Source organism: Lithobates pipiens, unplaced genomic scaffold (genome assembly GCF_037356315.1).
Source record: "Lithobates pipiens isolate NorthernLeopardFrog02 unplaced genomic scaffold, aLitPip1_a1.2 Scaffold_3, whole genome shotgun sequence".
Classification (NCBI taxonomy): domain Eukaryota; kingdom Metazoa; phylum Chordata; class Amphibia; order Anura; family Ranidae; genus Lithobates; species Lithobates pipiens.
In genome coordinates this window covers 242,801,279-242,827,600 of record NW_027507790.1, presented here as the reverse complement: position 1 = coordinate 242,827,600, position 26,322 = coordinate 242,801,279, and the positions used below count along the sequence as shown (strand labels likewise).

Genomic DNA, 26,322 nt, shown 5'->3' with positions numbered 1-26,322 from the left:
GGTAACAAATGTGCCAGTGGAGGAGGGGGGATGAGGCAAATAAGTGGAGCTTCCCCTTTTGGGTGGAGCTCTGCTTTAAAGAGCCAGCACCTGATGTACCCTTAACAACTATAACTTATCTGCTAACAGCAGAATGTAAACAAAAGAAGCGCTGGCATAATAAAAAAAAATATATATACATATATATATATATATACATATATATATATATATATATATATATATATATATATATATAGTAGGGGTCTCCCCCCCAATGTATACCATGTCCTTTGGGTCTGGTATGGGTTTTAAGGGAGGACCCAAGGCCAGGCCATAGAAAAAAATGGTGTGCCCCCCCCCCCCAAAAAAAATCCATACTAGACTCTTATATGGGCATGCAGCCTGGCAGTCCAGGAAAGAGGGGGGAACAAGCGAGCACCCCCCTCCCCCCTTCCCGAGCCTCCTGTGCATTTCTTTATTTGTTTTACACATCTTTTTTAAGATATTAATTTCTATTGCTTGATGGGAAATATAGTTTGTTACACCGAATAGGAACAGGAAGTGACATCTGCAATTCATCTATTCCGCTCTACGTTGCCCAGGCATAGCTGTCTTTTAAAGTGATAACATTATGGACACTAAAAAGGTACTTTTTACAAAACTATCTAAGTTAAAAATGATGTGTTTTTATTAAGGAAAAGCAATTGAAATAGTGGGGACATTTAAATTCTATCCTGGAGTTAAGCTTTCAGAATGAATGACAAAGCACCACACATTGTTTCAGGACCGGATATATGAATAAAAGGGATAATCTTGTTGTCTAGTTAAACTGTACTTTCTTAAGAAACTGATCATTAAAAAAGCATGTAACATGAATAAAATATAATTCCATGCTAAATATTTTCCACAAACCCCTGAGGCATGGATGGTGATCTGACAGGTATACAGAAAGCCTACATAATGTATACTTACTCGAGATGGACTCGGGTGTGCACTGTTCTCCCAGGACCCTGAGTTACTTCTGTCTTCTACATCTACGAAGCAAAAAAAAAGAAAAAAGAAAAGAAAAGCTCTTTAGACTTTATCTGAATGATGTTTATGTCAATATGCATTTTAAATTAAAGCTTCAAACTAATCTGCTGTTGGGTTTAATTAAGACTCCCAAATAGCGCAGCTATATTGATACTAGACATCTGACCCGTCTACTTAACTTAACTCATTGAAATTCACAACTCACATCGACAGAGCCCTCAAGAACCTGGAAAGTTCAGCAACACGCTGCTTTAAATCCTCCAAGTCATAAAAAGTAGGTTCTTGAAGTTATGGTAAAAGTTAGGTAAACGCATGCAGCTTTTCTTTAATGTCACCATTTCAAGGACACAGGGAACTTTGCAGGACAAAAACGGATGCTGTCCGTCCACATAGGCATCCTGGTGATCTCCAGTTGAGGATGAGCAACATCTCCTGGTTTGACAACTTGGATATGTAGTCCTATCTTATAATATGGAAGGGTATAGGTTGCCCAAAGCACATAAGAAATAATTAGAAAGGGCACTGAGCATGTGCATCTACACAGAGGCTCCAAAGATCAACAGGGCTTAGGAGACAGGTGGCACCACCATAGAGAAAGATGGGCACTGTATAGACCAGATGCCAATTAGTGGACCTAACAATTGTGGTAAAACATAAGTAGGTTTAAACTAAAACCAGGTGTGCCAAAGGGGGCATCTATCACCTGTAGGATAGCAGCAAGCAGAAGCAATATGAAGAGCTGAATTGCACAACGCCTTGAGAAGAGATGACAAGCTAACAAGTCTACAGGTAAACATATGGACCAAAACTCATCATAAATGAGGACCAACTTATTTCTCCGCTTGACAGCACTCTGCTATTGTTCAATACCTCATACCTGTAAATTGTGAAATAATAAACCATTTCCAGAATAGTAAATACCTTCTCAAAGGTGGGGTACTTTAAGGTATATGCCAATTAACCAGTTATTGCAATTATCTTATGATGTGACTTTCGGATGCATTATCAAAGAAATAGAAGCAGCACACAGTCTCAATGCTTAGTGCTCTCACACTTCTGATATGGAGAACATCAAAGGCGGCATCCCACAGTAGGGGAGAGCTACTCGACACCCACACTGAACAGGAACATGCTCAGATTGTTTAATAATACATGTTTTAGCTATTGGAGCCCTGTCTATAGCACATAGTGTTCTATCAGATGCGTTATAGAAGTAAGCTTTGTCTATTCAGTACAGTTAACAACCTGTTGTCCTACTGAGGCCAATAAAAGTGTATCTCCTGGCTTGCATACTCATTCTGCTTCAAGGACACGTTGTTGATGGTATTTATTTATTACGACAAACAATTGTATTTTAAAATGTATTCGGATCTGATTTATTACCCTCCTTTACATCAGACTGGGAGAAGTACCACTAGGAGGCAATGGCATGTTCTGCATGCACATGTGCTCACAAGAAATTCATGATAAGAGGAGTGTGATGACCATACCAATCTGCTGTTCCTTTATTTTACATTGACCAGAGGTAAGTGATCAAGCTGCATTGCTTAGCACGACTAAGGAAAAGTCAGGCCTCCATCCTGTCTGGCAGGGCTGTTTAAATAACAGGGCACACTTACATGATTGGAGAGGAGCAGAGTCTAACCATTCTCCAAGAAATACAGCCTTGAAGAAGAGGGAGGCCCCCAAAACACATTGGCTCTGCTTGTTATCTTCAATAAACAACTATAAAATTCATCAAGTGAGACTTTTGTTTTTGGACATCGTGTGCTCCTCTCCAATCATCCAATTGTTCCCTGCGGTATTGCCTCCATTGTCGTTATCAGAAAGGTAGCAGTCATAGACCCCAGAGTCTATAACCTACCACCTACAATTGGGGTGCAACCCATTGGAGGCAATTCCCTCTATAACCTCCACACAGTAACTTGCCCCTAGGCAGCCTCAAGAGGCACTAGTCCAGCACTCTTTCACTTAAACTAAAAAACAGGACAGGTATACCAATCCTTTGGCAGCTAAAACCAGTGGTCTCCAAACTGTGGCCTTGGGGCCAGATGCGGCCCTTTGCTTGTCTTTATCCAACCCTTATGGCATTGTTCATCTCAATGATGCAGGGTACTATTCTGCCCACTGACAGCAACAATAGGGCATAATTCCTGCCACTGACATCAACAATGAAGCACTATTTCTCCCACTGACACCAAAGATGGAACACTGTTTACCCTCACCGATGCCAGAAAAAATGCTATTCCCACTGGCCACAGTCTGCCCCCCTAAAGTTTGAAGGACAGTAAACTGGCCCTTTGTTTAGAAAGTTTGGAGACCCCCCGGCTAAAACAATTCCCTTATATGTATTTTAACAAAGTATTTGGGAGTGTGCCCGAATTTCAGTTTAAGGTTACTACACAGGATTAAAAATAAACTTATAGCATAGTTACATAGTAGATGAGGTTTAAAAAAGACAAAAAGTCCATCAAGTCCAACCTATGTGTGTGATTATATGTCAGTATTATACTGTATATCCCTGTATGTTGTGGTCGTTCAGGTGCTTATCTAATAGTTTATTGAAACTATCAATGCCCCCCCCCCCCGGGACCACCGCCTGTGGAAGGGAATTCCACATCCTTGCCGCTCTTACAGTAAAGAACCCTCTACATAGTTTAAGGTTAAACCTCTTTTCTTATAATTTTAATGAGTGGCCACGAGTCTTGCTAAACTCCCTTCTGCGAAAAAGTTTTATCCCTATTGTGGGGTCACCAGTACGGTATTTGTATATTGAAATCATATCCCCTTCTCAAGCGTCTCTTCTCCAGAGGGAATAAGTTCAGTGCTCCCAACCTTTCCTCATAACTAATGTCCTCCAGACCCTTTATTAGCTTTGTTGCTCTTCTTTGTACTCTCTCCATTTCCAGTGCAGCCTTCCTGAGGACTGGTGCCCAGAACTGGACAGCATACTCCAGGTGCGGCCGGACCAGAGTCTTGTAGAGCGGGAGAATTATCGCTTTATCTCTGGAGTTTATCTCCTTTTTAATTCCAATATTCTGTTTGTTTTGTAAGCAGCAGCTTGGCATTGCATGGTGGTTGGTTGGTCAGCAGACTGGTTGGTGAGTTGAGCTACGGAATTGTCTTTGTTTTACATGCCATTGCTGAGCCTATCCTCTACTAGGACCTCCAGGTCCTTTTCCATCCTAGGTTCCCCCCACACATAGATGTAATACTATTTTAAGTTGTACATAAGTGCATTTAATATGACATTTCTGCATTGTTCTGGTGTACAATCCTCTATATAAAAGACTTACTTTGGTTGAATAATACATCTCGACTAATCAGTTCACAACCAGCTCGTTATGAGAGCACATCCGCAAGCTTACATTTTATCTCCAGTTTTCTTTTATTTAGTCTGCGCACAGTCTGCTTCCTATGTGGGTAGGTGACAAGGACACTTTATATTTAACCGGTGCCCTTCCGTACAGAGGAAAAGACTTCAGCGAGAGTGCGCTGTAATAAATATATTAATAAGCCGACAAGACGTCCTGCTGCCGTCTCTATTCCGAGGCTCTAATTGAACAGTTTGCAAAGCCTGCGAGTCTACTGAGCGTAATTGCTGGGATTGAAAGCGCAGACAGAAAAATATCAGAGTGTCAACAAAATCAAACATAATATAATTACTTCAAACCGACTGGAGCAATTATGTCTTGAGAAGGCGAAAAAGGTCTGCAAGACGCGCTCGTGCTTCATTATGTTATAGGAGGGGAGGCTTTGAATGACCTCAGTGCTAATCACATGCCAATACACTTAGCGGGTTAACACCCTTTTCAGCCAGCTTGATCCCAAGCGGCCCCTGACACCTCCTAAACTATTATTTAATGTGAAACTACACCCAGGATAAAGGCTGTTATTAAACCTCTCCGCAGCATTTCATACATTCACAGGAATTTTTTCCCAGCAATTCTAAAAGAAGGTATTTTTTCGTAAAAAAAAAAAAAAAAAAAAAGTATATAAAGCCATTAGCAGGCAGTGATTTTTTATTTTTTTCCCGCCATCCTATAGTTTGCTTGGGCTTGCGCCAGATTTACTTTACATTTAAAATATGTATACACATTGACAAGTGCTATTACTATGCTGTTGTTGTTTGATAATTTCACACTGTGCTATGTGTGAAACGTTCCTAAGTTCTACTGTGAATTGTTTATTCCACATGGATACGTTTCAAGTGATCGGGTCGCGGTGACAATATTGGTCGCAGTGAGCTTCAGTGCATCAAGCAATCTCCTACACACACCATCCGTTACAATATAAAAAATAAAAACGCTTTTATCTACAGTTGAGTCCCCCCTCCACCCACAGTAAAGTGTGTTGAGTGCATTAGGGTCAGGCCACCTACCACAGATATTTTAGTTCTTAACCTCTTGCTTACTGGGCATTTAAACCCCCCTCCTGCCCAGACCAATTTCCAGCTTTCAGCGCTGTCACACTTTGAATGACAATTGCGCGGTCATGCTACACTGTACACAAATTACATTTTTATCATTTTTTTCACACATCACACATATGGAGCTTTCCTTTGGTGGTATTTAATCATCACTTGGGTTTGGTAAACAAACAAAAAAAGAAACAGAATTAAAAAAATAAAAATAAAACATGTTTCATAGTTTGTTATAAAATTTTGCAAAGGGGTCGTTTTTCTCCTTCATTGATATTCGCTGATGAGGCTGCACTGATGGGCACTGATGAGCTGTACTGATGGGGACTGATGAGGCTGCACTGATGGGCTGCACTGATGGGCACAGATAAGACGACACTGAATGGCACTGATAAGATGCCACTGATGGGCCCTGATGGGTGGCACTGAGTTTTTTGAAAAAAAATAAATAAAACGCATTATTTTTTACTTTTTGCTATAATAAATATCCCCCAAAAAGATATGTATTCTTCTACATGTTTTTGGGGGGAAAAAATTGCAATAAGCGTATATTCATTGATTTGCGCAAAAGTTATAGAGTCTACAAAATAGGGGATAGATTTATGGTATTTTTATTGATAATTTATTTTTTTATTAGTAATGGTGGCGATCAGTGATTTTTATCATGACTGCGACAATTATGGCAGATACATCGGACAATTTTGACACATTTTTGGGACCATTGCCATTAATTTAATACAGCGATCAATGCTAAAAAATTGCATTGATTACTGTAAAAATGTCACTGGCAGTGAAGGGGTTAACCACTAGGTGGAGCTGTAGGGGCTAAGTGTGTCATAGGGAGTAATTCTAAATGTGGAGGGGAGGGGCTGTGTGTGACACATCACTGATCAGCGCTCCCGATTACAGGGAGCTGTGATCAGTGACACTGTCACTAGGCAGAACAGGGAGATGCTTGTTTACATTAGAATATCTCCCCGTTCTTCCTCACCGTGAGACGATCCGCGGGACCCACGGTCACGGAGCTCCCGGCGGCGTGCGCACGCCTGCCAGCCACCTCTTAAAGGGCAATGTACAGGTACGCTAATCTGCCCGTATGTGCCCTTCTGCCACAGTATATCTGTGTGAGGCGGTCGAGAAGCGGTTAAAGGAGAAGCTTGTTGGCTGTACTTCCATTATGGATGACAGGAGTACAATTTTTGCTGAATCCCGCTGTCCGCTGACATCACAGACTCGGTCCAGGCTCGGGCGAGATTGTGACAATGAAGTCGGGAACCCCCCACAAGCCTGGACCAGCACAAGCTCAGGCTCTCAGGGGAAGAGGGGGGGGGGGCAGAGTACTGACAGTCACCATCTCTCTGCTCAAGGAACTATGAGAACTGAGCGATCAGTGGTGTTTGATCACTCGGTTCTCAGTGTTAGAGCCGACGGGGGACAGATACAGTATTGGACCGATGCTGAATCCACCTAGGTAAGTTTTCTGGGGGAAAAAAAACACCTTACTTCTTTTTTAAGCAGAACTCCACCCAAAACTTATTTTGTTACTTTTTGATATAATGGAGAAGGAAACAGTCAAGTTTTTACTGCTGTGTGCGCCCATCTTGGGAAGATTTTCCCTTACTTCACTGTGACAGGAAGCTAGGGGGAAATCTCTCTAACAGAGATACAGCAACAATAAAGCCCCCTTTTTAGAAGAATAGGAGAAGAAGAAGAAGAAGGCCTCTTTCAGGGGTTTTTGTTGTCTGTATACCCATTCTCAATTTTCCCTGACTTCTTGTCTTGTCCCCGGGAAGAGTGGGAAAGTCTCCCCAACAAGACTATATATAGACAGAAGTAAAAATGTGTTCGAGTTTTTTAGCCTTTTCTACTTTTTCATAACTGGAAAATATATTTAACTTGAGAATCCTGAAAGCATCCCACAGGATGACTAGGAGCGTTCTTCCTCCACCTGTGCTGTGTATCATTTTATCATTTTCTATCTCTCTACCTTCTAAAACCTGTGCTTTTTAACTTTCTTTTTCTCCACTTACAATTTCAATAACCAAATACAACGCTCGCAGGGAACGGAGCTCGGCTCCGTGATAGATCGAGCGGAGGACGGCTCGCTCGCACAGCGGGGGGACATCGCTGGATCCAGGGGACAAGGTAAGTAACCTCTCCCTGGATTTAGCGACGTGGTCCTGAGTCTGGCTCGGGGTTACCGCTAATGGTACTAAATTTTCACCCCAAGCCTGACTCGGGAATACCGCCAGGGGGGGTTAAACTTTCTAAACCATTTTATTGTCCTTCAAACTTGTGATCTGCAAGTGAAGTTGCTCCAGAGCTTAGTAAATGAGCAGAAACTCTGCCGACTTCCATCATACAATCATGTGCAAGAAAAAAAATGCAGTTTTGTTTTTATTTTCCTTGCACGTGATTGGGTATTCTTTGCAAAGTGAAGCTTTACCTCATTTACTAAGCTCTGGCTTAACTACACTTGCAGAGTGCAGCTTCACTTTGCGAAGTGCGCAGTCTTTCTGCCTTCAACCCCAGTGTGTCCATGCACACATAGGTATTTAGAGGAGTTTAGAGGCAGAATAAAAACCTCACAACCAATGTGTCCAGGAGCAGCGATGTTTTGGCAGAAAACTTGGTTGACACTCCTAAATGTATGTAAACGCGTCTAATTGCGCATTATTATTCTGGACAATGGGATGGATTAACACTCAAGCTCTTGAAGCGCCACACGTGTTTACAAGCAATAGGCATTTATACTGCCAACACACTGCTGCCAAGAGAGAAGGCATCTAGGAGAGTTTTTCCAAACGTCCGGAGTGCATGGGGCTGGCTTTCAGTTAAAAGTTGTCTCTGTGGCGGATTCGCCACAAAATCACTTTTATCGGCGGCGGGAGAGGTGCCCCCCCCTCCCACTGCCTCCCCCGGTCATCTCCGCGGCTTACCGCAGCCGTCGGTAGCGACGGAGACGATTGGGTCCTCTACCCCTGTGAGACTGGATGCCGAGCGAGGGAAAGATGGCCTCCACTTGGCTCCATAACATTGGATGCCGAGCGAGGGAAAGATGGCCTCCACTTGGCTGCATATCATTGGATGACAGAAGCAACGTCAAACGTCACTTCGGCCCAATACTCTTAAACAGGAAAAAAAATTCAAAAGACATTGTTTTTTTATTGCATTTAAGTGTAAATATGAGATCTGAGGTCTTTTTGACCCCAGAGCTCACATTAACCTCCCTGGCGGTATGATTCAGTCTGGAATTAGGTGCTGAAAGCGGTACAATTATTTTGCATGGAAATCTGGCGTTTTATTTTGTAGTCCTGTAATTCTTAGGAATAACGCTCTTAAATCTCTTCAAAGCAGAGTCTAGCAGACATCCCGGGTATGATAAAGTTTATAATATAATAAAGAATAATAAAAATTATTCAATAATGTAATCAAATCCTAAAACACTGAAAAAGGGACCCGTTTTGGTTGCTATGGACAATCTCCAAATTCCAGGCAGAAAAAACAGTATTTATAATATAAAAGTGCATGCAGGGCACTGCACAGACCACTAGGGACAAAGGGGGTGTGTAATTTTTAATACAGCACTGTAATCTGTAAGATTACAGTACTGTGTGTGTTTTGTGTCTTTTTACTTTTTTGAATTTGCCGCCATTCTCCGCTCCCGTGCGGCGTAACGCCGCAGGGAACGGAGCTCGGCGGCATTCGGCACTGTGAATCGAGCGGAGGACAGCTCGATCACACAGCGCGGCGGACATCGCTGGATCCAGGAGACAAGGTAAGTAATCTCCCTGTGTCCTCCTTGTATCCAGCGAAGCGATCCCGAGTCTGGCTCGGGGTTACCGCTTCTATCAGTAAATTCCTAACCCAAGACAGACTCGGGATTACCGCTAGGGGGGTTAAAGTGGTCCTGTCATGCTTTTTTTCTATTACAAGGGCTGTATACACTCCTTGTAATAGGAATAAAAGTGACCCAAAAAATAAGAAAAACATTTTTTTTAAAGCGTCCCGTTCCTCTGTGCTCGCACGCAGAAGTGATCGCATACGTAAGTCACGCCCGCATATAAAAATGGTGTTCAACCCACAAATGTGAGATATCACCGCGATCGTTAGAGCGCGAACAATAATTCTAGCACTAGATCTCCTCTGTAACTCAAAACTGGTAACCTGTAAAAAAATGTAAACGTCGCCAATGGAGATTTTTATGTGCCAAAGTTAGTCGCCATTCCACGAGAGGGCACAGTTTTAAAGCATGACATGTTGGCTTTCAATTTACTTGGCATAACATTATCTTTCACAATATAGAAACAAATTGGGCTAACTTTACTGTCGTCCTTTTTTTTTTTATTCAAAAAATTGCGCTTGTAAGATCGCTACGCAAATACGGTGTGACATAAAGGGGGTTATTTATGAAAGGAAAATCCACTTTGCACTGCAAGTGCACTTGGAAGTGCCCTCGCTTTAAATCTAAGGGGTAGATTTGAAATGAGTGGAAGCTCTGCTGATTTTATCATCCAATCCTGTGCAAGCTAAAATGCTGTTTTTTTTATTTTCCTTGCATGTCCCCCTTGGATCTACAGCGACTGCCCTTCCAAGTGCACTTTCAGTGCAAAGTGAATTTTCCTTTAGTAAATAACCCCCAAAGTATTGCAATGAGTGCCATTTTATTCTCTAGGGTGTGTGAAAAAAAAAAAATATGTTTGGAGGTTCTAAGTAATTTTCTAGCAAAAAGAAAATGATTTTAATTTGTAAACAAACAAATCTCAAAAAGCGGCTCGGTCCGGAAGTGGTTAATAGGGTCCTGCCCAACTGCCAACACTGATGGTGGAGGCAGGACCTGAACCGGCTCTACAGACCATGTAATGAGCAGCAATGCACAAAAATATCTTTAGCTTCTTGTTTACAAACTGAGACTACTGCTTTCACTATTCATTAGAGGCAAGGTTAAAAATCTTGGCAGGAAAGGAGATTAGAAAGGCAAGACAGGGTGAAAAAATTAAGACGGGCCTTGCTACATGTGTTGTTGTACTGGCTGCACAGACTGATGGACACGGATCTCACAGTTTACTTCTGTGTTCATGTTCAGTGAAGCATCGTGAATGCACAGGTCGCTTGGTCTGGAAAAAACTATTAGAACACAATATTAACCACTTCAGCCCCGGAAGATTTGGCTGCTCAATGGCCAGGCCATTTTTTTTGCGATTCGGCACTGCAACGCTTTAACGGACAATTGTGTGGTCGTGCATTGTTGTACACAAACAAAATTGGCATTTTTTTCCCCAACAAATAGAGCTTTCTTTTGGTGGTATTTGATCACCTCTGTGGTTTTTATTTTTTGCGCTATAAACAAAAGAAGAGCGACAATTTTAAAAAAAACACCATGGGGGTTATTTACAAAAGGCAAATCCACTTTGCACTGAAATTGCACTTGGAAGTGCAGTCGCTCTAAATCTAAGGGGTAGATCTGAAATGAGGGGAAGCTCTGCTGATTTCATCATCCAATCATGTGTAAGCTACAATGCTGTTTTTTATTTTCCTTGCATGTCCCCCTCAGATCTACAGCGACTTTACTACCAAGTGCACTTTCAGTGCAAAGTGAATTTTCCTTTAGTAAACAACCCCCAATAACTTTTACTCTTTGCTATAATAAATATCCCAAATTTAAAAATAAAAATTAAAAATTTTCCTCAGTTTAGGCCGATATGTATTCTTCTACATATTTTTTTTTTTTTTTTTATCAAATCCTTTTTATTATTATATATGAAAAAGACATTGACACAATACAGACAAAACCACAAAAATAGAAATTAGCAAAGCAAATTTTTCCTCAGTTTAGGCCGATATGTATTCTTCTACATATTTTTGGTAAAAAAAAAATTGCAATAAGCGTATATTGATTGGTTTGCACAAAAGTTATAGCGTCTACAAAATAGGGGATAGATTTATGGCATTTTTATTATTATTTATTTTTTACTAGTAATGGTGGCGATCTTTGATTTTTATCAGGACTGCGATATTGCGGCGGATAAATTGGACACTTTTGACACATTTTTGGAACCATTGATCATACAGCGATCAGTGCTATAAAAACACACTGATTACTGTAAAAATGATTAATACTAGGGGCAATCAAGGGGTTAACTGTGTTCCCTGTGTGTGTGTTCTAACTGAAGGAGGGGATGGAACTTATTAGCGGAGATGACAGATCGTTGTTCATATTCGTATGAACACACAATCAGTCTCTTCTCCCCTGAAAAAACCTGTCACGAGCAATCACGGGTGCCCAGCGGTCATCTCGCCCGCCATCTCGGTGAGCAGCGGGCACGTGCCTCCAGTGGCCACAATGGGAAGTGACGTAAGGTAACGCCGATTTGCCCAGCCGAGCCAACCTGCTGCAGTAAAACTGCGGCGGCTGGTCAGCAAGTGGTTAAAGAGTAACTCCACTTTTGTTGAGAAAAAAGCCTTCTCCTCTGGGTGATCTATGTACATTGCAGGAATTTTAACCAACTTTGTTGCAGTTTCCTACATTTATTAATTAAAAAAAAAGGCTATTTGTTTTTCTGTGCCGATGTACGGAGTGAAACTGTATGGGAGTGGTTTCATAATTATCAATCAGCTGCTACACTTGCAGGGCTCTAATGAGGAGAACTGCAGGGTCTGCATCCCTTTAGATGTAATTTCTTATTGGGGGTATCTAACTAAAAATGAAATTTTAGTTGTAGGGGATGCCAAAAATCGGACATGTATGTTAGGCTACATTCACACATGATCGTGGGTGGAATCTCCACGATTTCGCCCACGATTTCAAATGGCTGCAAAGCGTGAGGCCATTATTTCTTGGCACCCCAATCATGCCGCAATTTTGCCATGACTGCCACGCGGTAAATTGCAAGGCATGATGTTGTCGCCCAAGAAAAGCTCATGATCCTTTTTGTCTCGAGTTGCGAATGCGGTGCGATTTAATGCGCGACAATCGTGGCAAAATCGCGTTGTGATCAGGGTGCCATTAGAAGTGATGGCATCCCGCATTTTGCAGCCATTTGAAATTGCGGAGCTGAAACGCAACAATTTCACCCACAGTCATGTGTGAATGCAGCCTTAGTGAAGACTTCTGGGAAAATCCGTGAGCCAATCACACAAGCAGGAAATTATGTTTCTGGGGGGTGATCATTACACATTCTGTGTACAGAACTCCTCCAGGTAGCCATATTGCATTTCATTTTACAGAAAATCACAGAACTGCAGATTGAAAAGGAAAGGTAATTTTTAATAACATTCAATTATCATATGACTTGTGTTGCAATTGTATATGCTAAATTATATATTTTTTTGCAATTTTTCCCCATGAAAGTGGCATTATTCTTTAAAGAAGTGCAAAACACACAAATCACTAATTATAACCAATAAACACCAACACCACCAGGTGGCACAGATGAAGGAAGCCTGAAGTGGGAGATTCCAGGTCCCCACCATCAAGCATTGGGGGGAGGTTGATGTCTTAGGACAGGGGTCTCCAAACTTTCTAAACAAAGGGCCAGTTTACTGTACAGTACTTCAGACTTTAGGAGGGCTGGACTGTGGCCGGTGGGAGTAATAAAGGTGTCAACGTCAGCAGAGAGTGAGAGTAATTGCAACCCATTATTGGTGTAAGTGGGAGAAATTGTGCCCCATCATTGATGTCATTGGGCCCCATTGTTGGTATAATTTGGAAGAATTCTGCCCCTTCATTGGTGTCAGTGGGGGGAATTATGCCCCATTGTTGGTGTCAGTGGGAGGTAGTGTACCCGATCATTGGTATCATTGGGAGTAATTGTGCCCTATACAATGGTGTCAATGGGGGTAACTAAGCCCCATTGTTGGTGTCAGTGGATGAAAGTGCTCCAAGGGCCGGATGAAAGCAAGCAAAAGGCCACATCTGGCCCCCGGGCCGCAGTTTGGAGACCCCAGTCTTAGGACCTGTGCACATGGATATTTCTTCACCTTAGAACTGCATTTCCCCCTATGCAGGGCAACTGGAATATAAAAGCAGCCCAAAGCAATTTAGAAGAGTACAAGATACCAGAGAGCTTAAACCATAACAATTTCGTGCACCTCTCAGGACTTATTGATTAGATCTCTATTTAGGAAATTGTGGCAGGAGTAGCTGCAACATACAAAAGTACACACAAAATTCAAGAGAGGAACAGAGTGTTCTAATTGAGGCAGGGAGAGATCTCACTGCTGTATTATTAGAAGGCCAAGACCAGGGGTGCTCAACCTTTTGAAGACCAAAGTGTTTTGGTAACCGGTTATGGGCCACAATGAGCTATGGGGTTTTACTAACCCCCAAAATCGCAAATGTAAACAAGCCCTTAATGTCCTGAGCCTCTATAAGTCTGCTTTCACAATGATGTGCTGCGTTTTACCCACACTATGGGTGCAGCTCAGTGCACTTGCAGCTTCTCTTTGCGCTTTGGCATCTTGAGAGTGTGGTGCACTTTCTGGAAAGCACACCAAAACTCCTGTATTCAGGAGTTTTGGAGCGTTTTCAGAAAGCGCACTAAACCCACAGGATATAATAGACATCTATGAATAACCCGCAGGTACGCTGCACTGCATCCACAGATCAGTGTGAAAGCAGCCTAATATTTGTTAACTGTTTTATATGTATGAATATGCCCATTGCAAAGCTATTATGCCCAGTGTATGTGTTGTTTAATACACTGACCTACTTTTCTGCTTGCAGCTGCTGTTGGCATCGCTCTCCAGGCTGCTAGAAAGGTTTAGAGGTGGGGTGCACTTGGTATCCCCCTGCCTGGGACAGGAGCCGGCGCTACAGAGGAAGCATCAGCTTATGTGGCTCTTACTCCCTCCGTGGCCGCCTGCTCCCTTAGCTGCTGGTTTCCGGCTAACTGCACTCTGATGTTCTGGGATGACGGGTCCAGATTGCCATCAATGGGTCGCTAACCCCAGACATCCACTTCCCTGGTTTGAGGTTACGGGTCACACCAGAGGGCTCTGCGGACACGTGTGTTTAGCACCCCTGTCATAGACTGAATCAGCCAATACAATATTATTTGGGTATATTGACCCTTCACAGCTAAGCTCCAGGAGGAAAGTTAGCATGGAAATACATTAAAAGGACCCTCCATGGGTCAAGCTAACCCAGCCCTAACTACCAATCACAAGTTCTAATGCTACATTACAAAGTTTTGTATTGCTGTCTGTGTCCCCCTTAGGATTCACCCTTCTATTTGTTATTGTGACCATTGTTACTGAGACAGGAAGTGTGAGGAGTTTCCAAATTTCAGAGCTGCTATGAGAGCAAGAGGTCAGAGGAAGTCTTCCAACTGGGACAAATGTTCCGGTGACACCTAAAACAAGAATTTCTCCCCCTTAAGGCAGATTTTTTTTCTCCATTCCTGTTGCAACTCCAAGGCAAGAAGTAAAGCGAAATCCCTCCACCATGACAAACCCCAATGACACAGACAGTAAAAAAATTACCTGATAGGAGTATCGGTACTCGTGCAAATGCTCTGATACCAAAATTAGAGTTTTAAGAGCAAATTTTAGTATTTATGCTACAAACATGTACAATATCCATGTAGAAATGCAATTTAAGATAGATATTAATGTTACACTAAAGGTACATATTTTTTTTAAATAACATATCATACTTACCTCCACTGTGCAGCTCGTTTTGTACAGAGTGGCCCCAAACCTCATCTTCTGGGGTCCCTCTGGGGTCTCTCTCGGCCCCTCCCCGCATCAGATAACCCCCTGGGAGAAGCACTCTCCTGGGGGGTTACCTTATGGGCGTGCGCCCGAGTCCAGCATTCGGCGTCCATAGACGCCAAATGCAGGTCTCGGCCCTGCCCCCCAACGGCCCCATCACTGGATTTGATTGAAAGCAGCGGAAGCCAATGGCTGTGCTGCTATCAATCTATACAACCAACAGCCGAGAATCCCCTAGCAGAAAAATGTTTGAGGGTTCAGGTAAGTAAAACCGGATGGGGGGGGGGGTATGGGAGCCGGTAACTGACAGGTGTTTTTTTCACCTTAATGCATAGGATACATTAAAGTGAAAAAACACGAAGCTTTACAACCCCTTTAAGACAAAAAACATATTTCCTATTTATTTTGAATCTAGTAAGTAGCACACACATGAAATTGACTCTTAAAGTGACACTGACAGCAGTGTGTAACAGCAAAGATGATGGGGAAACCTCACCCTCACCCTCACCACCATGACATGTCCCCTCCTGAGTCACAGTGACAGTCTCTCTCCATGCCAGGTGGTCCCTACAGTCCACTCCAGTCCAAACAGCACTGACAGTCCCGCTCCCAACTGGCCTTGCTCAGGTCCCGCAGACCCAGACACGAGGCCCCCGGCCCCTCCGCTCGGCTCCCTTACACCATGACATCACGCGACACTCTCAAGCACCGCCTCCGCTAGAGTTGCGCCATCATAACACACTGTAGCAGGCACTCAGATGGTCACAGCCATATTTTTTACTGCCAAACTTTTCCTGTCACTGGCATTTACTTGCAGGATAAAAGTGTCTGCCAGTAAAAATACGGTTGGCAACACTGCTTTAAGCCAAGAATCAATTATGATTAATAGCTGACTGGACGCAACTAAATTTCTAGAGTATGGCAGGCAAAAAATGGAGCTCATTACAACTTGATGACTTCTAACTTTACTGGAACTTCAACACTCAGCAAGGAAACAGGAAATTTGCAAAAGACAGACCATGTGTGCGACAGTGTGCCCTATCAGCTCTAAGGCCGGGACACACAGACCTTAGTCTTACTGTTTTCAGGGAACAATCAATTCCTCCAGCCCATGCTTAAAGATAATATCAATCTCTGCCGCTCATTCTCCGCTAGAGGTCGGGTCTATTTGTTTTTCTGTATTACGACAGTAAACGTGCAAAGCTCACTCTATTAGCCTGTGCAGCATCAGTGAGTAGCCTTAATTAACAGTGACAGATAAAGCCATCTCATGTCCGTAATGAAATTAAAGAAGGTTGACATAGCACAGGGAACCGATACATGCATTACAGTCTAATTGAAGGCTTCTCTTTCATATCTCTGTACAGAGCTGAACACACGTCTCGGAAACAAACAAAAAATAGAACGGCGGTGAATTGTCTAAATGCTGTATTTGGAGCGTAACTGGCAAGGAACAGACTCTGCATGGAACAATAAATAGGTGCAAAAGTAACGATGACATAAAAACTTTCAATGGCCATCTCACCTGAAAAACAATTGCTCAAAATCAATCTTCAGGCACGATTTACAAATGAAAGATAAATAGCTGAGGGCAAAAACACAAAAATAATATATATATATATATATATATATATATATATATATATATATATATAAACACACACACTGTATATATACTCATCGCCCACTTTATTAGGTACACCTGTTCAACTGCTTGGTAACGCAAATTGCTAATCAGCCAATCACATGGCAGCAGCTCAATGCATTAAGGCACACCTAAACATGGTAAAGATAACTTCCTGAAGTTCAAACCGAACATCAGAATGGGGAAGAAAGGGGATTTAAGTGACTTTGAACGTGGCATGGTTGGTGGTGCCAGACAGGCTGGTCTGAGTATTTCAATAACTGCTGATCTACTGGGATTATTATGCACAGCCATCTCTAGGGTTTACAGAGAATGGTCCAAAACAAGAGAAAATATCCAGTGAGTGGCAGTTGTGTGAAGGAAAAGGCCTTGTTGATGTCAGAGGTTAGAGGAGAATGGGCAGACTGGTTTGAGATGATAGAAAGGCAACAAAAACTCAAAAACCCATTTGTTACAACCAAGGTATGCAGAATACCATCTCTGAACACACAACACAGCCTTTCTCAACCTTTTCAACACAGAGGGACCCTTGAAATAGTTCTCTAGTCTTGGGGAACCCCTGCTAAAAATGAGAAATCTACAACTCATGATGCATTAGTGTGATGGTCAGTGGGAAGAATGGTCCTTACACTTGTAGTCATTGGGAAGAATTACCTCCTTACAGATAGCTAAAAAGATCAATGGTTTTGGTCGGAACTTATCCGAGGGGCAGTAATGGCCCAATGCTGAAGGAACCCCTAGCAACCTCTGGAGGAACCCTGGTTGAGAATCACTGACACAACACATCGAACCTTAAAGCAGATGGGTGCCACTCCTGTCAGCTAAGAACAGGAAACTGAGGCTACAATTGGCACAGGCTCACCAAAATTGGACAATAGAAGAATAGAAAAGCGTAGCCTGGTCTGATGAGTCTCAATTTCATTGAGATGGTCGGGTCAGAATTTGGAGTAAACAACATGAAAGCATGGATCCATCCTGCCTTGTATTAACAGGCTGGTCGTGGTGCAAAGGTGTGGGGGATATTTTCTTGGCACGCTTTGGACCCCTTAGTACCAATTGAGCATTGTTAAACACCGCAGCCTACCTGAGTATTGTTGCTGACCATGTCCATCCCTTTATGACTGCAGTGTACCCATCTTCTGATGGGTCCTTCCAGCATGATAATGCATCATGTCACAAATCTCAGATCATCTCACCACTGGTTTCTTGAACATGACAATGAGGTCACTGTACTCCAATGGCCTTCACAGTCACCAGATCTCAATCCAATACAGCACCTTTGGGATGTGATGGAACAGGAGATTTGCATCATGGATGTGCAGCCGACAAATCTGCAGCAACTGTGTGATGCCATCATGTCACTATGGACCAAAATCTCTGTAGAAAGTTTCCAACACCCTGTTGAATCTATGCCATGAAGAATGAAGACAGTTCTGAACGCAAACAGGGGTCCAACCCGCTACAGGCAGTCACGTTACAAACATCCGTTTTACAAACGACTCCTACTTACAAACGGAGGGAGACAACAGGAAGTGAGAGGAAATCTACCCCTTGGAAGGGAAATTCATTCCTGTAAGAGGTATTGTGGGAAAAAGGTATCTCCACTGAAGCTTTTTCACCAATTTTTGTTTCCACAACAACCCAAAATTTTCAAAACCCAACTGTCATTGAACAGAAAATGAGGTGAAATCTTCTGAACGGGGGCACAGACAGCAAAACAAATGTTACAGGGGTGTTAACCCTTCCCTATGCTACCCAAAAATCTTTAAAATATTTTTTTTGGCTGGAGCTACACTTAAAAAATATACCTGTTTCGACTTACAAACAAATTCAACTTCATAACAAACCTACAGACCCTTGTTTGTAACCCGGGGACCGCAGGTACTAGCAAAGTGTACCTAATAAAGTGGCCTGTGAGTGTATAGAAAAATTATATAGCACATAAAGCAGGCCATAGAAAACAGATGGCATTAGGGGAAACTATGATGGTTTGGTTCTATATACAGTATCTCACAAAAGTGAGTACGCCCCTCACATTTTTGTAAATATTTTATTATAGAGACTGCTATGGGATATCAAAAGAGACAGACCAATAATATATTTCCAATAAGGAACAAGTCATTGCTCTGACCCATTCGCTTGCATGTATAGTTTTCAACTTGAGCTACTGAGCTCTGTAAACAACAGGTTTTTTTTTCAACAGGAGGTAAGAGAAACAGAGGAAAACACAAGAAAAGGTGCCAAGAGTTGGACTTGTTGACTGAATGTTAGAACACAACATATCCATTGATTAACCTTTTGGGAGTATGAGCCTCACATTTTTGGGGGTGTGGGTTTTGGGAGAAGTATGTATCAGGGTAAGCAGTGAAGAGACTGAGCAAAGGAAAGGGGGAGATATAAAAAAGACAGGGAGAAAAAGAACAAAAAAAAAGGTGGACAGAGTAGGAAAGGTGACTTAGCCTATCATATACAGTATCGCACAAAAGTGAGTACACGCCTAACATTTTTGTAAATATTTTATTATATCTTTTCATTTGAAAACACTGAAGAAATGACACTTTTCTACAATGTAAAGTAGTGAGTGTACAGCTTGTATAACAGTGTAATTTTGCTGTCCCCTCAAAATAACTCAACACAGAGCCATTAATGTCTAAACCGCTAGCTAACAACCAAAGTGAGTAAATCCCTAAGTGAAAATGTCCAAATTGGACCCAAAGTGTCAATTGTTTGTGTGGTCACCATTATTTTCCAGCACTGCCTTAACCCTCTTGGGCATGGAGTTCACCAGAGCTTCACAGGTTGCCACTGGAGTCCTCTTCCCCTCCTTCGTGACGACATCACGGAGCTGGTGGATGTTAGAGATCTTGCGCTCTTCCACCTTACGTTTGAGGATGCCTCACAGATGCTCAATAGGGTTTAGGTCTGGAGATATGATTGGCCAGTCCATCACCTTCACCCTCAGCTTCATTAGCAAGGCAGTGGTCATCTTAGAGGGGTGTTTGGGGTCGCTATCATGTTAGAATACTGCCCTGCGGCCCAGTCTCCGAAGGGAGGGGATCATGCTCTGCTTCAGTATTCACAGTACATGTTGGCATTCATGGTTCCCACAATGAACTGTAGCTCCCCAGTGCCGGCAGCACTGATCTTCTTTCTTTGGATCAGGTGCAAATATGCATTGGAGGTCACTGAATGCATCTGGGCTTCCGAACTATAGATATACCGTGGATGGGGCCACCTCCATTTCATTGCTAACTATGTCCCATTTTGGGAGCTTAGCTAGTCTATAGGTAGGGACCACACTCTACAGAGTTGCCTTGGTGTGGCAGTTTGCCTTCAAACACATTTGCAAATGTGTGTAACAACGCAAGTGGTTGCAAGGTTTAAGATGTTTTGCGTGGGCTAGCTGGTATGAATTCTGAGGAATATTTGGTAATATTCTGTACTGTCCATGTGCATCATCCTCTTGCTAGTTATAAACTGATCCGTGCACTTGCCATTTTTCGATTACATTCACAGTATAAAACCACGCATTTACAAAATAAGATAATGGACGTGGTCTCACAATAATATTCCATGGAACCTACCAAAGATAGGAGAAAAAAAAATCGACATCTATACTTTAAGTATTACCTTGGGAATTGTTTTATTAAACTGTAGAGTTTAAATCAGGAACAGCTCATGAACAGCTTTAAACTGGCAGAAATCTACTACTCACTTGATAAACAGTTTATTATGAGCAGCTCAAGGGATTATATACAAAGAATTATTTTTTTCCCCTCAAAGCAAAGCCAGCTGCTAGATATGTACACTGAGACTTCAATTGATTCTAAGAAAGCCACAAACAAGTAGAAATTGTGTTTGAATCAAATGTACACCTAGTTTTATGTCAAGATTTCTCTGTCTAATAAACGGTTCAAGGCTGGTTCAAGATGTTTTCATTTCTTTCTGTCTCTTAAAGAATAAAACAGACAGCTTTATTGAGCGATATTTACCCTCCTTTGTCCTATAAGCATAAATGGTAGTGCTATATTGCTATTAAAAAAAAGAGCAACTGTACATAACCAGCTACTATAGGAAACTTGGCTTAAACTGGGGTGCCCCCTAAAAAAAAAAAAAAATTAAAGTCAGCAGCTACAAATACTGCAGCTGCTGACTTTTAATAACCAGACACTTACCTGTCCCAGGGTCCAGCGATGCGAGGGAACGAAGCCCCCCCTCGTTCCCCACTCCGCTTGCGGCGCCGTCATTCGTACTGTGGGCACCGGGCTGTGGCTTCACGAGCGGCGCAGGGTGCCGTGATATGCCACGCAGTCATCTGGGACACGTGACAGGTCCCAGGTGACTGTGTTGCGCGAGGGGAAGTGATGTCACCAGCCCGGGCAAGGAAGAAGGCAGACTACGAGGGACCCCCTAGCAACAGGTATTTAGAGGTGAGTAAAAAATATTTTTTTTTCCAATTATTTTATTTTTATTTTTTTTAAGAATTTTAAAAACACATTTATTTTTTGATGGCAACACCACTTTAAACAGACCCTATCACATGTAAAAACACCTTGTGCATTACCACCACCACCACTGTCTATTGAATCCAAAAGACCAAAAACATACAGTGCCTTGAAAACGTATTCAAATCCCTTGAAATTTTCCACATTTTCTCATGTTACAACCAAAAACGTAATTCATTTTATCGGGAATTTATGTGATAGACCAACACAAAATGGCACATAATTGTGAAGTGGAAGGAAAATGATAAATGGTTTTCAATTTTTTTTACAAATAAATATGTGAAAAGTGTGGGGTGCATTTGTATTCAGCCCCCCTGAAACAATACTTTGTAGAACCTCCTTTCTCTGCAATTACAGCTATAAGTCTTTTTGGGGGTGTCTCTACCAGCTTTGCACATCTAGAGAGTGACATTTTTGCCCATTCTTCTTTGCAAAATATCCCAAGCTCTGTCAGATTGGATGGAGAGCGTCTGTGAACAGCAATTTTCAACATTACACATTCTCAATTGGATTTAGGTCTAGACCTTACTGGGCCATTCTAAGCCCTTGTACACACGGTCGGAGAATCTGTCGGAATGAGTCTTATCGGACCATGTCGTCAGATAATCCGACTGTGTGTGGTATGCATCGGACTGATTCCATCCGAATCTCCGTCCGACCCAATTTTCCAACATGTTGGAAATATTTCCAGACCAACTGGGCCGGACGGACCTAATCCGATCATGTGTAGAGCATTTTCATCGGACCAAGTGCCACGCATGCTCAGATCAAATTCCTACATCAAAGCTATTGGCTACTAGCCTGAATGTAGTCCCATCGTAACGAAATTACGTCATCACGTTCTGAAAGATCAGATTTTTCGCCAACTTGGCCCGACCGTGTGTATGCAACAGTTTCGGACACAATCCGTCGGACTAAATCCGACGGGCAAAATCCAACGGATTTGGTTGGCAAAATCTCCGACCGTGTGTACGTGGGCTTACACATGAATTTGCTTTGATCTAAACCATTCCATCGTAGCTCTGGCTGTATGTTTAGGGTTGTTGTCCTGAAGCAAGGTGAACCTCTGTCCGATCTCAAGTCTTTTGCAGACTCTGACAGGTTTACTTCTAATGCCGCGTACACGCGATTGAATTGTCCGGCGTACTTAGTCCGCCGAAACGCATTTCACCGGACAATCCGATTGTGTGTGGGCTTCAGCGGACTTTCTCAGCGTAAAGTCCGGCGGACTTAGAAAGTATTTTTGCAGTCCAATCTTTCGGACTTGGGTTTCAGCGGACAATACGTTCGTGAGTATGCTAGTCCGGCGGACTAAGAATGACGCATGCTCAGAAGCAAGTACGTGAAGGAAGCTATTGGCTACTGGCTATTGAACTTCCTTTTTCTAGTCCCGTCGTACGTGCTGTACGTCATCACGCTAGCAAACGCCGGACTTTCTGTGTGTCCATGTGTGGCCAAGTCCGTTCGGTAGAAAGTCCGCCGGACTATCCGCCGGATTGTTTGCCGAACTAAGTACGCCGGACAATTCGATCGTGTGTACGCAGCATAAGATTGCCCTGTATTTGGGTCCATCTATCTTCCCATCAACTCTGACCAGCTTCCCTGTCCCTGCTGAAGAAAAGCATCCCCACAACATGATCCTGCCACCACCATGTTTCACGGTGGGGATGGTGTGTTCAGGGTGATGTGTACTGTTCATTTTCTGCCACACACAGCGTTTTGCTTTTAGGCCAAAAAGTTCAATTTCAGTCTCATCTGAAAAAAAGCACCTTCTTGCACATGTTTGCTTTGTCCCACAACTGCAAATGGGACTTCTTATGGCTTTCTTTCAACAATGACTTCTTGCCACTCTTCCATAAAGGTCAGATTTGTGGAGTGCACGACTAATAGTTGTCCTGTAGACAGATTCTCCCACCTGAGCTGTGGATCTCTGCAGCTCCTCCAGAGTTACCATGGGCCTCTTGGTTGCTTCTCTGATTAATGCTCTCCTTGCCGGGCCTGTCAGTTTAGGTGGACGGCCATGTCTTGATAGGTTTGCAGTTGTGCCATTCTCGTTCCATTTTTGGGTGATGGAATAAAAAGTGCTCTATGAGATGTTTTAAAACTTGGGATATTTTTTTTATAACCTAACCCTGCTTTAAACTTCTCCACAACTTTATCCCTGACCTGTCTGGGGTGTTCCTTGACCTTCATGATGCTGGTTGTTCACTAAGGTTCTTTAACAAACCTCCAAGAGCTTCACAGAACAGCTATATTCATACTGAGATTAAATTACACACTAATTAGGTGACTTCTGAAGGCAATTGGTTCCACTAGATTTTAGTTAGAGGTATAAGCCCTTGTTCACACGGTCGGAGATTCCGACGGAATGTGTCCTATCGGACTGTTTTGTCGGATATTCCGACTGTGTGTGGTCTCCATCGGACTGTTTCCATCTGAATATCCGACGGACCAACTTTTCCAACTTGCCGGTAAAATTTTCCGACAAAATGCTCCGATCAGACATACTCCGATCATGTGTAGCCTACTCCGACAGACAAAGTGCCACGCATGCTCAGATCAAATTCCTAGACCAAAGCTATTGGCTACTAGCCTGAACGTAGTCCCATCGTAACGAAATAACGTCATCACGTTATGTACAATTGGATTTTCCGACAACTTAGTCCGACCATGTGTATGCAACATCACTTCCGGACCTCTTCCAGGATTAATCCGTCGGAATTACTCAGACGGATTTGGTTGTCGGAATCTCCGACCATGTGTACAAGGGCTTAGAGTAAAGGAGGCTGAATACAAATGCACGCCACACTTTTTAGATATTTATATGTAAAAATCTTTAACAAACATTTATCATTTTCCTTCCACTTCCCAATTATGTGCTCCTTTGTTTTGGTCTTTCACATAAAATCCCAATAAAATACATTTACATTTTTGGTTGTAACATGAAACAATGTGGAAAATGTCAAGGGGTATGAATAATATTTCAAGGCACTGTACTTACAAACATAAAAAAGGAACAGGCACCTCAAATCCCAACTCTAGCCATAAGGCGATGTCATCAAAACACCTCCTTTGTGTTTTTCCAGTTCTTTTGGCGATTTCCCGGTCTGAGGTGGGCTGCATTGGGTAAAGCATTACGAACTGTGACACCTTTTGGTCATAACAAAGAGCTAAAGTGTTTGAACTATTCTGTAGACCCTATCACATTATCAAACTCTTTGAGCAGAGCCCATACCTACAAAGAAAAGGCTAAATTCTTACTTTTCCAGCCACCCTCAATGATCAACTCTGCTTCACTGCAATGGACTGGTCTCCTGAAGTCCACAACAATACTTCCAAGAGTGTCGAACCATGATTCCCATAGCTCTCACTGGTTCTTCCCTCTAACCTAGGATACAGGAGTATTGTGAGGTCAAAGGGAAAAACCAGTGGGAGCTTCAAGTGACCATGGAGGACAACACTCCCAGTATAGTGTTAGTTCCTCAGAGAACTTCTGGGCAACATTTAGGGTATGTTCAGACCTTTGCATGCTGGGAACGTGCACAAAATGTAGTGCTTTCCTGACATGCACAGAAACACACTGTCCTTTAGCAGACGTGCAGAGGCACAATTAAATATTTTACATTTTTATTTATTGCACAGGGGACAGGCTCGGCTATTATTGACAGTGGTAAAACATGCACAGGCACCCAGGAACATTTCCAGCAGGTTTGCTGTACTTTGTTTTCAGCAAGGCAGCAAATAAATATTTAATGCAGGAAGACTTTGTACGGCAAGTCCATAGCATAAAACAATCAAAACTTCTTCTCGTCCAAGCCGTTATTTCATGACTATAAGAGTGCCCCCTAATGGGTCCCCAAAACAAACAGGCAGCACTTGTATCTTTTCAATGTTCTGTCAGCAGTCAATCTTTTCACCCAGCAGCAGAGAGAGCCCTAAACATCAGTCAGATTACATATATAAAATATATATAATATAATATTAAATATATAAATATAGCTGAGCCAAACCATGAGGTCGGGCTATCAGGTAAGATGTGGACCTAGGAGTGAAGGTTGTATTCCACCCAAAGCTCTACAAAGCCTCCAGGCTACAGGACCCAAAACAGAACGTATTAAGATTCTGAGAAAACAACAGTTTGTTTTTTCTACATCAGCCATAAACCCTGGAGCAACCCACCATATGTTCACAATCCTGTGTGTGTGCATATATATATATATATATATATATATATATATATACACACACACACATGCCTGATTATTATCTACAGTGCTTATACTGTGTGTACATGAATATATATATAAATATCTCAATATATTACCGGCAATGTGTGAAATTCAATTTGTATACATTGCCTATTGCCTAGACAGTCTATAAAATGCTTGATTTTACACATTGCTTGTCCCTTCTTGTAACATATATAAATACAGTATACTATATATATATATATATATATATATATACACACACATACACACACACATACTATAACTATAACTATATATATATATATATATATATATATATATATATATATATATACACACAGCGCCTAAAAAATATTTTTCTCTAGTAAGTTTTCATGTTTTATTCTTTTATTTTCAAATATAATTGAATTTCAGTTGATTTAAAGCAGTATTAAGCCCAAAGCCAAACATGTAATACGCTGCAGCTTACCAATTATTAGATGTAGTAGCTGTACTAGTTTTCATTTTTAGGCTTTTTTCCCCTCTGTTTTCCTCTGGTGATCTGGCCGCCTCCTGTATTATACAGGCACTTCTCTGGGTGAATGAGCACAGGCAGCAGGTGTGGACAGCAGCATTGTACAATTTAAAAATGCTAATAAATTGAAGCTGAACTCCAGCTAATACTTTTTAATTAGTTCCAGCAAACTGTTTATTTTTCTTTTGGGATAAAGGTTTCATGTAAAAAGCTGATCATTTTAAGCACCCCTGCTAATGTTAGGAGCAGTACAGCCAAAGCTTGGTTCGTTCTATACTTCTGTGACCCGTTTTCAGTAG

The 26,322-nt window shown here is 42.2% G+C and overlaps 1 protein-coding gene across 15 annotated transcripts in view; it reads right to left on the bottom strand.

Annotated features, from left to right (window-relative positions):
- The window catches only part of TCF4 (transcription factor 4), a 623,095-nt gene that overhangs the window by 469,180 nt on the left and 127,593 nt on the right, over positions 1 to 26,322 (bottom strand). For all 15 annotated transcript variants that reach the window (XM_077462970.1, XM_077462965.1, XM_077462972.1 and 12 more), the window contains exon 3: positions 955 to 1,016. In XM_077462970.1, the coding sequence (XP_077319096.1) occupies positions 955 to 1,016 (62 nt within the window). The remainder of the gene's footprint in view (positions 1 to 954; positions 1,017 to 26,322) is intronic.